Below are 12816 nucleotides of genomic sequence, written 5' to 3' on the forward strand. Positions count from 1 at the left end.
GCCCGGGACCCCAAGCTGGGCGGCGGAGGGCGGCACGGGGGCGGGGAAGGGGGCTGGCCACCCTGGGCGGAGCCTGGAGGTGGGGGCGGGGCCTCCCAGGATCCTAGGCGGGGCCTCGGCCGAGGCGCGGAGCACAGGGCTCCGAGCGCGCAGAGTAGCTGCGCCCACTTGGGAGCAGCAGGGGCCGAGGATCGCGGCGTCCCAGCCCTCCCGCCAGCGTCCGCGCGGCCCCGGGCCCTTACCCCTGCCGGGCGCGACCGCGGCCATGCAGCCCCGCGGCTGAGGCGGCCCCATGGCCACGCCGGCTGCCCCGGCGACGAGGGCGCATGGAGAACTTCCGTAAGGTGCGCTCCGAGGAGGCGCCGGCCGGGGGCGGTGCCGAGGGGGGCGGCCCGGGCTCCGGGCCCTTCGCGGACCTGGCCCCGGGCGCGGTGCACATGCGGGTCAAGGAGGGCAGCAAGATCCGGAACCTGCTGGCCTTCGCCACCGCCAGCATGGCGCAGCCAGCCACGCGCGCCATCGTCTTCAGCGGCTGCGGCCGGGCCACCACCAAGACCGTCACGTGCGCCGAGATCCTCAAGCGCCGCCTGGCGGGCTTGCACCAGGTCACGCGGCTGCGCTACCGGAGCGTGCGCGAGGTGTGGCAGAGCCTCCCGCCCGAGCCCTCGCCGGGACAGGCGCCTGGCGCACCGGCAGCCAGCCTCAGTGTGCTTAAGAACGTGCCCAGCCTCGCCATCCTGCTGTCCAAGGACGCGCTGGATCCGCGGCAGCCCGGCTACCAGCCCCCCAGCCCTCATCCCGGGCCCTCGTCCCCGCCAGCCGCGCCGACGGCCAAGAGGAGCCGGAGCGAACCTGCCGCTGGAGAAGCTTCGGGGAAGAGGTCGCAACCAGAGCCCGGCGCTGCGCACGAGGACCCGACGGCCTGAGAACTCGCTCCGGACTCCGGCCGCCTGCCTCGGCTGGGTCTCTCCCCGCGGGTGCCTCTAGCCTTTCACGCCTGGAGCGCACAGCTGGGACGCAGCGACTGGCGGCGTGGACCCCACGGCAAGAGGAGGAGGACCCCAGGGAAGCTTTCGGGGCTGGTTGCTGCTGTGCCCAGTACGGCCTGAAGACGCGGAACCCACCTTCTTCGCCTGTTCTGGAGCGTCCTGGGACCTTCAGGGAGGGAACTCGGGGCGGTGGGATTCTTGAGGCGTGTCTGGGTCCCCGGGCGGTTAAAGGCACCCAGCGGAGGCCCGGGGTCTGGACGCCACCGAGGAGAGCAGGGCGGCTGAGGGTTGGGGAGTCTGGGATGTGGGGCCTGTTCCGCTCCCCCACCCGGGGTCAGTTTCCAGTGTTCCCCTTGCTTCCCTGGAGCAGCCCAAGGTCCTGGTGACAGGCACCGGGCATCTCCCCAGGCTCTGTGTCCCCCCCTCCTCCACTTTCCCCAGGCTGGCCCGAAGGGAAAGACTGGCCCAGGACTGCACGCCCCGTGCCTCCTCCCCCAAGCCCCACAGCTGGAGTCTTGCAGCCAATAAAACAAACACAAAAATGGCTCTGTCCCAGGTTTTTTTCCTGACCACCTGCCTGTGCAGGCAGCCCTGGCCTTCCCCCGTGCCTCAGTCGCCGCAGCCTTGCCCCCTTAGCTTGCAAAGGGTCTAGCACAGGGACTGGCAGCCTCACAACCGGGCAAAGTGTTCCCCAGCTCCACCCTTGCTCCCCGCCCTGCCTGGCAAGGCTCCCTGTGCAGCACCGCTGGGGAGAAGGGGGAAGCACACTGCCTTTCTGGGAGGAGAAGGAAGGGGGCTCAGTGAATCGCTGGTGGTCACTGCCAAGGATGGAGACTGCGGAGATCCCCAAACCTGCAGCCAGAAGGCTGGCACAAAGCCCCTGTCCCCTCCACTGCCCTCTCTCGCAGAAAGGACAGCACACCCTTGGGGGAGGGGAGGGGAGGAGGCACAGATCCGAGGCTGGAAATTACTATTCAGCGCGGAGCGGACTGGGCTGTGATTCACTGCAGGCTCCCTGATAAGCTGCTGCCTCCAGCCCCGCACAGCTGGCTGCCGAGAGATAACGGCTGCCTAAGCCGCTGGGTCCAAGTCGGCTGGGGAGGGGGCGCTGGGTGCTGGCAGAGTGCTCGCAGGGGTGGGGACAGGGTCTCGGAGCAGACCCGCCCCCTGCACCTCGGGGAGGAGGAGCGGGGAAGAATGCATTGGTAGGCACTTTGCCGGCAGAGCCCTGAAATAAATCCTGCTGCTGGTGAGGAGGTCCCTCTGCTGACAGCGGGGGCTCCTCAGGGAGTCTCCCCACCCCTCAGCAGCTCCGCCTCGCCTGCAACCCGGAGTCCAGCCATCCAGACCCCCACTGCTTGTCCTCCCGATGTCCTCTTCTCTCTTTTTCAAAAAACATCTATTTATTTGAAAGGCAGAATGACAGGGATCCTGAGAGAAACACACAAACACACAGATCTTCCATGCGCTGGTTCATTCCTCAAATGGCCGCAGTAACCAAGCGGAGCCAGGCTGATGTGGGGGAGCTGGAACTCCACTGGGGTCTCCCACGTGGCCGGCGGGGGCCAAGTACTGGAGTCATCTTCCCCTGCCTTCACCGTGCGTTAACAGGGAGCTGGATTGGAAGTGGAGCAGCCAGGTCTTGAACTGGCACTCTGATATGGGATGCCAGCATTGACAATGGTGGCTTAACCGTCTGTGTCATAACGCCGGTCCCTAACGTGTTCTGGAGGAACCCCTGGGTGGCCCAACAAGCGTGAAGAAGAGAGGGGCACGGTGTTCCCCAGCTTCAGGGCCTTAACCTACCCCTGGTGCCGGACAGCAGGGCAGGGAACTGCGCTCTCGCGGCCCGCCCCTGGCCTCTGCGAGCGTCCTGCTCGGTCTCCTTGGTCCTCTGGCACTGCTGACCAAGAAGCAGGCTCCAGAGAAAGCGGAGAGAGGTTTCCCTACCCCCTGCTCACCAGCAAGACTTAGGCGGGGACCTGAGGAATCCCAGAAAGGGGAGGGGGTGTAGTGAGGGCAGTGCGGAAGAGACACAGCCAACTCGGGCCAGAAGACAGAAGTGGGGAGCCCCTGGGAGGCCCCGTGCAGCAGCAGCCTCTCTCCAGGGCCTTCCTAGGCCCAGCCTGGTGTTTAGGGGCGGGGCCGAAGCCACACACCCAACTGTCAGGCCACAAAATCAAAACGCACTTGGGAAGGTAAAAGTATAAAACGCAAAGCCGGGGGCAGGCACTGTAGCGTAGTGGGTAAAGCCGCCGCCTGCAGTGTCAGCATCCCATATGGGCGCCAGTTCCAGTCCCGGCTGCTCCACTTCGGATCCAGCTCTCTGCTATGGCCTGGAAAAGCAATAGAAAATGGCCCAAGTCCTTGGACCCCTGCACCTGCTTGGGAGACCAGGAGAAGTACCTGGCTCCTGCCATCGGATCAGCGCGGTGCACCGGCTGCAGTGCGCTGGCCGCGGCAGCCATTGGAGGGTGAACCAACGGCAAAGGAAGACCTTTCTCTCTGTTTCTCTCACTGTCCACTCTGCCTGTCAAAAAAAAAAAAAAAAAAAAAAAAAGCAAAGCCAGAGCTCATGGTCAGGTGGGATGTGGACTTCCAGCTGGGCCTTCACTCCACAAGCAACCATCATCATTGAACCAGGTCCCAGGGGCAAGGCGGGCCTGGGCGGGGCATCAGAATAGTCCGACAGGGCTCCCACCTCACAGAGGTCCCAGTCCAGTGGGCACAAACAAGTCGCAGCACAATGTGACAGTGGGAGAAGGCCGGAGCTCTAGGAAGGGGCAGCCGACCCATGTCCAGAGGTGCTCAGCCGGCTGGCAGGGCTGGACAGAATTCCAGGCAGAGCAGAGAGGCGACACCGTGCCTGGTGCTGAGGCCACTGTGCCACAGGCGACTGAAGGTCGGGGGAGATGGCCGAGGACAGCAGCCAGGTCGGGGCAGGGGCACAGAGAATCCCTGAAGGGGGTGGGGGGCTGGCCCTGGTCTGACTGGTGTTGGCCAAGGCTCCCTCTGACCCCTGGCAGTGGCAGTGGCCACAGCGATGGAGACAGATGAGAGCTGCCAAGACGAGGTAGGTTCTCACTGTCCCTGTAGCAGGACATAAAGGGGTTCTCCTTGGGCACTAACCCAGCCTTGGGTGGACTTGGCCTGCCTGGCTGTTCCTCCAGGGGACATGCTGTCAAACAAGGGGAGGCTGGTGCTGTGGCGTAGCGGGTAAAGCCGCCGCCTCCAGTGCCAGTATCCCATAAGGACACTGGTTCAAGTCCCGGCTGCTCCACGTCCTATCCAGCTCTCTGCTATGGCCTGGGAAAGCAGTAGAAGATGGCCCAAGTCCTTGGGGCCCTGCACCTGCATGGGAAACCCAGATGAGGCTTCTGGCTCCTGGCTTCAGATTGGCACAGCTCCGGCTGTTGCGGCCAACTGGGGAGTGAGCCAGCAGATGGAAGACGCCCCCCCCCCCTTTTCTCTCTGAGCCTCTCCTTCTCAGTGTAACTCTTTCAAATAAATAAATCTTTTTTTTTTTTTTTTTGATAGGCAGAGTGGACAGTGAGAGAGAGAGACAGAGAGAAAGGTCTTCCTTTTGCCGTTGGTTCACCCTCCAATGGCCGCCACGGCCGGCGCACCGCGCTGATCCGAAGGCAGGAGCCAGGTACTTCTCCTGGTCTCCCATGGGGTGCAGGGCCCAAGCACTTGGGCCATCCTCCACTGCACTCCCGGGCCACAGCAGAGAGCTGGCCTGGAAGAGGGGCAACCGGGACAGAATCCGGCGCCCCAACCGGGACTAGAACCCGGTGTGCCGGCGCCGCAAGGCGGAGGATTATAAATCTTTAAATAAAAAGAAACAAAGAAGCAAACAAAGGAAGAGGCGTCCAGCAGTTGCGATCCCTTGTCCATAAGTCAGGGAGGATGTACTTACCGCACAGCGGAGGGAAGACCTGGGCAGACCCACTCCCCAAGCCTGACAGGCTCCCAACCCCATGCGTTCTGCAGTTCGGGTCCCTGCACTACCCACACTGGCCACTAGGCGTGCTCTAGTCCCCTTTATCACCGAGCTGTTTGAAACACCTGCAGGTCCGCCAGGGAGGTGTTATTGAAGAAAAATCCAGAAAGAGAAATGGAAGGGGGCGGGTTCGATGGCAAGAAGGTCTCCGCGGTGACATCATGATCCTTCTCAGACACAGATGCTAGTCTGTAACTGTGCCCTTATCAGTGTGACGGATGAGCTAACTTCTCAGTCACCCGCTAAAACATAAGCCCCCACAACTGTGTGGAGCTCCTTGCCAGCAAGAAGCCCCCACAGAGCTGTTAACTGAACGAATAAAGTTTGATGAGGGGGCCAGGGCTGTGGTGTAGCAGGAAAAGTCGCCGCTTGCAGTGCCAGCATCCCTTATGGGTGCAGGTTCTAGTCCCGGCTGCTCCACTTCAGATCCGGCTCTCTGCTATGCCCTGGGAAAGCAGTGGAGGATGGCCCAAGTCCTTGGGCCCCTGCACCCACGTGGGAGATGTGGAAGAAGCTCCTGGCTCCTGGGTTCGGCTCAGCTCCAGCCATTGAAGCCAACTGGGGGGGGTGGGTGAACCAGCTGATGGAAGACCTCCCTCTCTCTCTCTCTCTCTCTCTCTCTCTCTCTCTCTGCCTGTCTCTTGTAACTCTGCTTCAAGTAAGTAAATACATCTTAAAAATTTTTTTTTAAATAAAAATCTGATGAGTCAGGTTTCTGAACTGTGCTGGTGCCACACTGAAGTCCTCCCTGCCCAGCCCCAGGGCAGAGGCCAAAGCTGGCCTCTCCCCAGCACAGCATCCCCTTCCCGCTGGGCTCCTGGGCCTCCCTGCCTTTTGGAGAAGCTGGGGCCACGCTCGCCCCAGCCTGAGGATGCCAGTGTTGTTTCTGACACCGGTGGGCTGCTGGTGTTCCCTGGGAACATGGTGAAGTGCCATCGCTGGCTCTGGTGACTGTGACCTTATTTGGAAACAGGCTCTCTGCAGATCTAATAAAGATGTAAAGTAAGGAACTAAGATGAGGGGCTGGCATTGCCGTGCAGGGGCTCAGCCGCCCCCTGTGACACCAGCATCCGTGCCCCAGTCAGAGTCCCGGCTGCTCCGCTTCCAGCCCAGCTCCCTGCTGACACTCCTGGGAAGACAGCTGGAGATGCCTCAAGTTCTTGGGCCCCTGCCACCCACATGGGAGATCTCAACAGAGTTCCAGGGTCCTGGTTTCGACCTGGCCCAGCCCCAACCACTTTGCCATTTGGGGAGTGAATCAGTGAATCTCTCTCTCTCTCTCTCTCTCCCCCCCCCTTTCCCTCTCTCCCTCTCTGACACTCTGCCTTTTAAATAAACAAATACCGGCCGGCGCCGCAGCTCACTAGGCTAATCCTCCGCCTTGCGGCGCCGGCACACCGGGTTCTAGTCCCGGTTGGGGCGCCGGATTCTGTCCCGGTTGCCCCTCTTCCAGGCCAGCTCTCTGCTGTGGCCCGGGAGTGCAGTGGAGGATGGCCCAGGTGCTTGGGCCCTGCACCCCATGGGAGACCAGGAAAAGCACCTGGCTCCTGGCTCCTGCCTTCGGATCAGCGCGGTGCGCTGGCTGCGGCGGCCATTGGAGGGTGAACCAACGGCAAAGGAAGACCTTTCTCTCTCTGTCTCTCTCTCTCACTGTCCACTCTGCCTGTCAAAAAATAAAAAAAATTAAAAATAAATAAATAAATAAACAAATACCCAGAATTAAATCCCCTTTCTCGCGTTTCTTGCCCAGACTGGGTTTTGAAAGAACTACCCTGAGCTGCCCCCTAGTGGTGGTTCCGGGAAAGAGCGGCCATGAGAGCAGCCAACCGGCTGGAAAAGCTAAGGCCGGGCCCTGCTCTGGCCAGAAGCCGAGCGAGGAGAGGAGAACCGGCTCCGAGGGCCACAAAGACCCAGCTTTTCTCTGCGAGTGACTGGAACTCAGACTGGATCCTTCCCGGCACACCGAGCCTCCGTGTGACTGAGAGGTCCTGTAGTCCCCCCGGTGTGCAGCCTTAGCAACACCCCTACCACCATCTGCTCACAGTCTGTGACAGTGCAGAGTGAGCGCCCTGGGCTCTGACCTGACCCGCCCTGGACGCCAGCGGCAGAGCCACACGGAGCAACCACAGACAGGCAGTCGCGGACGCTGGCACACAGCCTGCTCGTTTAAGTCGGGGAGACTTCTCCGCGCCTTCACTATTTGCTTGTGGCTGGTTTGGTTCACGGGGTCCCTGGCTAAGGGTGCACTCCAAACTCTTGGTATTACCATCCTGAGAGTCCCACTAGCTTGTTCTCCTCTTTACCCTCCTACAAAGTTTGTTGTTTTTTAAAATGACATAGAGAGACAGACAAAGAGATCTTCCATCTGCTGGCTCAATTCCCATTTGCCCACAACAGCAGGACCAGGCTAAAGCCAGGAGCCAGAACCTCCATCCAGGTCTCCCGCGTGGATGGCAGGGACCCAAGCACCCGGGCCATTTCCTGCTGCCTCCCAAGTGGATCAGAGGCTGAGCAGCCGGGACTCAAACCAGTGCTCTGATACGGGGTTCCAGCACCATAGGCAGAGGCTTAGCCCTTGCCAGCCACTCACAAAACTATATATATACATATATATAATTTAAAATATTTATTTATTTATTTGAAAGGCAGAGTTACAGAGAGAAAGAGACAGAGAGAGAGAGACAGAGAGATAGCGAGAGGAGATCCTCCCTCCGCTGGTTCACTCCCCGAACGGCCACAATGGTCGGAGCTGGGCCAGGAACTCCAGGGTGGCAGGGGCCCAGGGACTTGGGTCATCATCTGCTGCTTCCCGGGAATTAGCAGGGAGCTGGATCCGACACAGAGCAGCCGGGAGGGAGACCAGTGCCCTGTGGGATGCTATCGCAGGCAGCCGCTTCACACACTGCACTACAAGCTCACGTTTTAAATGTTCGCCTCCGGCCTTCCGGGGAACGTCAGTCTCCCTGGAGCTGTAATAAGAGGAACTCAGAGAACTGTGTGATGGGGGCACCAAGGCTTACGAACGACGCGTGGGAACTGAGAGCGGGGCTGACGCCTTCGGCGAGAGCCTGACGGACAGGCGGAGCGACGGGTACAAAATCCCAGACAGAGCTCCTGCACGAGGCCCCAACAGACAAGGCTAAGACATCCGAGTGGAGTCAGCCGCGCTACAGGTCACCGCGCTGACACACGCCGAGAAATCGGCCAAATCCACCCAGGCTGGTGTTACCTCGTGTGGTCATGAAGCTCCCTCCGCCCAACCCGCACACAGACAGGGCACCTGAAGGAACAACATGTTCATTTTTTTTAAGAATTTATTTATTGTATTTGAGAGTTAGAGTTACAGACAGTGAGAGGGAGAGACAGAGAGAAAGGTCTTCCATCCGCTGGTTCACTCTCCAGATGGCCGCAACGGCCGGAGCTGCGCCGATCCGAAGCCAGGAGCTTCTTCCAGGTCTCCCACACGGCTGCAGGGGCCCAAGCACTTGGGCCATCTTCCACTGCTGTCCCAGGCCATAGCAGAGAGCTGGATCAGAGTGGAGCAGCTGAGACTAGAACTGGCGCCCATATGGGATGCCGGCGCCACAGGCAGAGGATTAACTTACTGCACCATGGCGCCGACCCCTCTATGTTCACTAATCAGCTGTTGTCCTGCTAGTCTGTCTCCTCCCTGTCCGTCCCCACCTTCATCAAATGTAGCTTTGAAATGACCAACCCAGGGCTGGCACGGTGGCACAGCGGGTTAAGCAAGCAGCTGCCTTTGGCACCAGCACCCCATATGGGCGCCACCTGGCTGCTCCACTCCCGACCCAGCTCCTTGCTCGTGGCTTGGGGAAAGCAGGAGCTGGCCCAAGTGCTTGGGTCCCGGATGAGGTGGGAGACCCGGATGAAGCTCCTGGCTCCTGGCTTTTGCCTGGTCCAACCCTGGCTGTTGCAGTCATTTGGGGAGTGAACCAGTGGATGAAAGATTGCTTTCTCTCTTTGTCACTCTGCCTTTCAAATAAATAAATAAATATTTAAAAATTAGATAAATAAATAAATTATAAGGTTGTGGAAAAATTGGAAGCTTTATACATTGTTGCTGGGAATACAAAACAGCTAGGAGATGGGCGTTCGACACAGTGGTTAACACTCTGGGACGCTTACCTCCCGTATCAGAGCGCCCGGGTCTGAGCGCCTGCCCCAGCCCTGAGTCCAGCGTCCAGCTGATGTGCACCCTGGGAGGCAGCAGTGATGGTGGAGACCTTGGGCCCCTGCCACCCACCTGGGAGATCCGGGTGGAATTCTGGGCTCCTGCTTTTGGCCCGGCCCAGCCTTGACTGTGGCAGGCATTTGGGGAATGAACCAGTGGACAGGAGATCTCTCTCTCTCTCTCTCTCTCTTTCTCCTTCTGCCTTTCAAACTAAATAAATAAATTTTAGAAATAGCATGGCTGCTTTGGTAAACGGCTTGGCCACTCCTCAAAAAGTTAACCACAGGGTCCACTGTTATGACCCAGCCGGTTAAGCCGCTGCTACATGGCATTCCATATGAGTGCTGCTTCGAGTCCCAGCTGCTCTACTTCTGACCCAGCTCCCTGCTAATGCACCGAGGAAAGCAGCAGAGGAGGGCCCAAGTAGTTGAGTCCCTGCCCCCACGTAGGAGACCTGGAGGAAGCTCCTGGTTTGGTCCAGCCCAGCCCAGCCATTGCAGCCATTTGAGGATTAAACCAGTAGATGAAAGATATCTTTCTCTCTCTCTCATAAACAAATCTTTTTTTTTTTAAGATTTATTTATTTATTTGAAAGTTGGTGTTACACAGAGAGAGAAGGAGAGGCAGAGAGAAAGAGAGAGAGAGAGTCGTAGTCGTCCATCTGTTGGTTCACTCCCCAACTGGCTGCAACGGCCAGAGCTGTGCTAATCTGAAGCCAGGAGCCAGGAGCTTCTTCCGGGTCTCCCACGTGGGTGCAGGGGCCCAAGGACCTGGGCCATCTTCCACTGCTTTCCCAGGCCATAGCAGAGAGCTGGATTGGAAGAGGAGCAGCCAGGACTTGAACCAGCGCCCATATGGGATGCCAGCACTTCAGGGGGCTTCACCCACTACGCCACAGTGCTGGCCCCAAATCTTTTTTTTTTTTTTTAACAGTTAAACATGGGGCCTGTGCTGTGGCGTAGCAGATTTAGCCTCTACCTGCAGCATCCAGCTCTCTGCTGTGGCCTGGGAAAGCAGTAGAGGATGGCTCAAGTGCTTGGGCCCCTGCACCCACGTGGGAGACCTGGAAGAAGCTCCTGGCTCCTGGCTTCGGATCAGTCCAGCTCTGGTCTTTGTGGCCATTTGGGAGTGAACCCAGATGGAAGACCTCTCTCTCTGTAACTCTCTCTCAGATTAATAAATAACTCTTAAAAAATACCCACGCCGTGGCTCACAAGGCTAATCCTCCACCTGTGGTGCCAGCAACCCGGGTTCTAGTCCCGGTTGGGGCGCTGGTGCAGCGCCGGCCGTAGCGGCCATTTTGGGGGCAAACCAATGGCAAAAGGAAGACCTTTCTCTCTGTCTCTCCCTCTGACTGTCCACTCTGCCTGTCAAAAAAAAAAAAAAAAAAAAAAAAAACGATTAAACTCAGTTATCCTATAACCCATATGACACTCCTGGGTGGAGAGTCAAAGGAGCTGACAACACGGGGCCACACAAAGCACACAGCAGCCCCAGATGGAAACAGCCCACATGCCCGCCAGCTGAGGAATGGACCCACACAAGGTGGCACATTCTCACGCAGGGCAGAATGTTGCCACAGGAAAAACGAAGACTGATTAACCTTATGCTGTGGGCTAAGCCACGTCTCTCCAAGCTCGTGAGCTCGTGTTGATGTCCCGACCCCTGGGACTCAGGACACCACTGCAGCTGCAGCCAGGACTTTGAAGGGGTAATGAAGCTGAGATGAGGTCCCACAGCTGGGCCCTAATCCCACAGGGCCGAGGACAGGAGAGGATGTGAGGACATAAACACGCACGTGCACACTGGAAAAACTGTGAAGGTCGTGGGAGGGGCAGGGACGGCCACCGTCTTTAACAAAGATCTGTTTGATTTACTTGAACAGCAGAGTGACAGAGATTGGAGGAGAGAAGGGAGACAGAGAGAATCTTCCACCCCCCAGTTCACTCCCCAAATGGCTTCAATGGCTGGGACTGTCTAGGCCCAAGGTAGGAGCCTGAAACTGGTAGGTGGGACTTGAGCAGTGCTTAGATACGGGATGCCAGCACCGAACTGCATGACTTAACCTTCTGCACCTCAGCACCGGCCCCAAGACAGCCAGTTCCAAGCCTGGAAGAGGCCACAGAAGAAATAACCTGGCCAAAGTCTGTTTCAAAAAATTCATTCAGCAGCCGGTGCCACAGCTCACTAGGCTAATCCTCCACCTTGCGGTGCCGGCACACCGGGTTCTAGTCCCGGTCGGGGCGCCGGATTCTGTCCCGGTTGCCCCTCTTCCAGGCCAGCTCTCTGCTGTGGCCCGGGAGTGCAGTGGAGGATGGCCCAAGTGCTTGGGCCCTGCACCCCATGGGAGACCAGGAGAAGCACCTGGCTCCTGCCATCGGATCAGCGTGGTGCACCGGCAGCAGCGCGCCGGTTGTGGCGGCCATTGGAGGGTGAACCAACAGCAAAAGGAAGACCTTTCTCTCTGTCTCTCTCTCACTGTCCACTCTGCCTGTCTAAAAATAAAAAAAAATAAAAGGATAGAAATGGTGAAAGATTAAAAAAAATTCATTCAGGGGCTGGTGTTGTGGCATAGTGGGTTAAGCCGCCGCCTGCGCTGCCAGCATCCCTTATGGGAGCCGGTTCCAGACCCAGCTGCTCCACTTCTGATCCGGCTTCCTGCTAAGGCACCTGGGAAAGCAGCGAAGGATGGCTGAGTCCTTGTGCCCCTGCCACCCATGTAGGAGACTCGGAAGAAGCTGCAGGCTCCTGGCTTCCGTCTGGTTTAGCCCCAGCCATTGCGGCCATTTGGGGAGTGAACCAGCAGATGGAAGACCTCTCTCCCAATTTCTGTCTCTGTCTCTGTCTCTTCCTCTCTTTCCCTCTCTGTCTTTCAAATAAATATCTTTTAAAAAAATTAATTCTGTGGGGAGCAATCCGGACTAGACTAAGTTACTCGAATTAAGACTTATTCTATGCATCTGCTCTCCCACAATATGGCGCTGGGAGAGAAGTAAACAGCTTCCGCACAGCTGCCTCCAGTTCAACTAATAAACTGTAGGACTTGCTCCTGATTGGAGAGCAGCGTACTCGGCGTGTGGGCAGCCGAGTTGGGATTGGCGGAGGAGGACTATAAAGGAGGAGAGAGACGGCATGCACCAGGAACATCTAAGGGGAACATCTAAGGGAACCCGTGCAGCCCCCGAGAAAGCCGGCCGGCGGTGTGCCGCTCCCCTGCGGAAGTGGGGAATGTGGCCAGGGGGAACTGCCCTTCCACGGAGGTGGAAGGGATAGTAGCCAACCCGGGAAGAACCAGCAGCAAACCCGGGGAGGGCCGAGCAGACGAAAGAACAGCGCAGGGTCCTGTGTCGTTCCTCCACGAAGAGGGGGAGCGACAAATTCAAAAGGTATCTCCCACCTGCTGGGTCCCTCCCCAAATATGTGCAACAATCGTGGCTGGGCCAGGCTGAAGTCAAGAGCCAGGAGTTCCATCCAGTTCTCCCATGTGGGTGACAGGGGCCCAAATAACCCGGGCCAGCTTCCTCTGTTTTTCCCAGGACATCAGCAGGGAGCGGAATCAGAAGTGGAGCAGCCGGGACTCGAACCGGTGCCCACGTAGGATGCTGGCGTCGCACACTGCCAGCCGCAGCACA

At 58.5% G+C, this 12816-nt stretch overlaps 1 protein-coding gene across 1 annotated transcript; it reads left to right on the forward strand.

The window, feature by feature from the left end:
• The first annotated feature begins 142 nt into the window (after window positions 1–142).
• RPP25 (ribonuclease P/MRP subunit p25) lies at window positions 143–1533 on the forward strand. The gene has a single exon (XM_008249212.5). It carries the CDS (start codon window positions 327–329, stop codon window positions 924–926), a length of 600 nt encoding a protein of 199 aa, XP_008247434.1. The 5' UTR covers window positions 143–326; the 3' UTR covers window positions 927–1533.
• The last annotated feature ends 11283 nt before the right edge of the window (window positions 1534–12816 follow it).

The sequence above is a fragment of the Oryctolagus cuniculus genome, chromosome 12 (assembly GCF_051225735.1).
Source record: "Oryctolagus cuniculus isolate XC-2025 breed Fujian yellow rabbit chromosome 12, ASM5122573v1, whole genome shotgun sequence".
In the NCBI taxonomy this organism is placed as follows: domain Eukaryota; kingdom Metazoa; phylum Chordata; class Mammalia; order Lagomorpha; family Leporidae; genus Oryctolagus; species Oryctolagus cuniculus.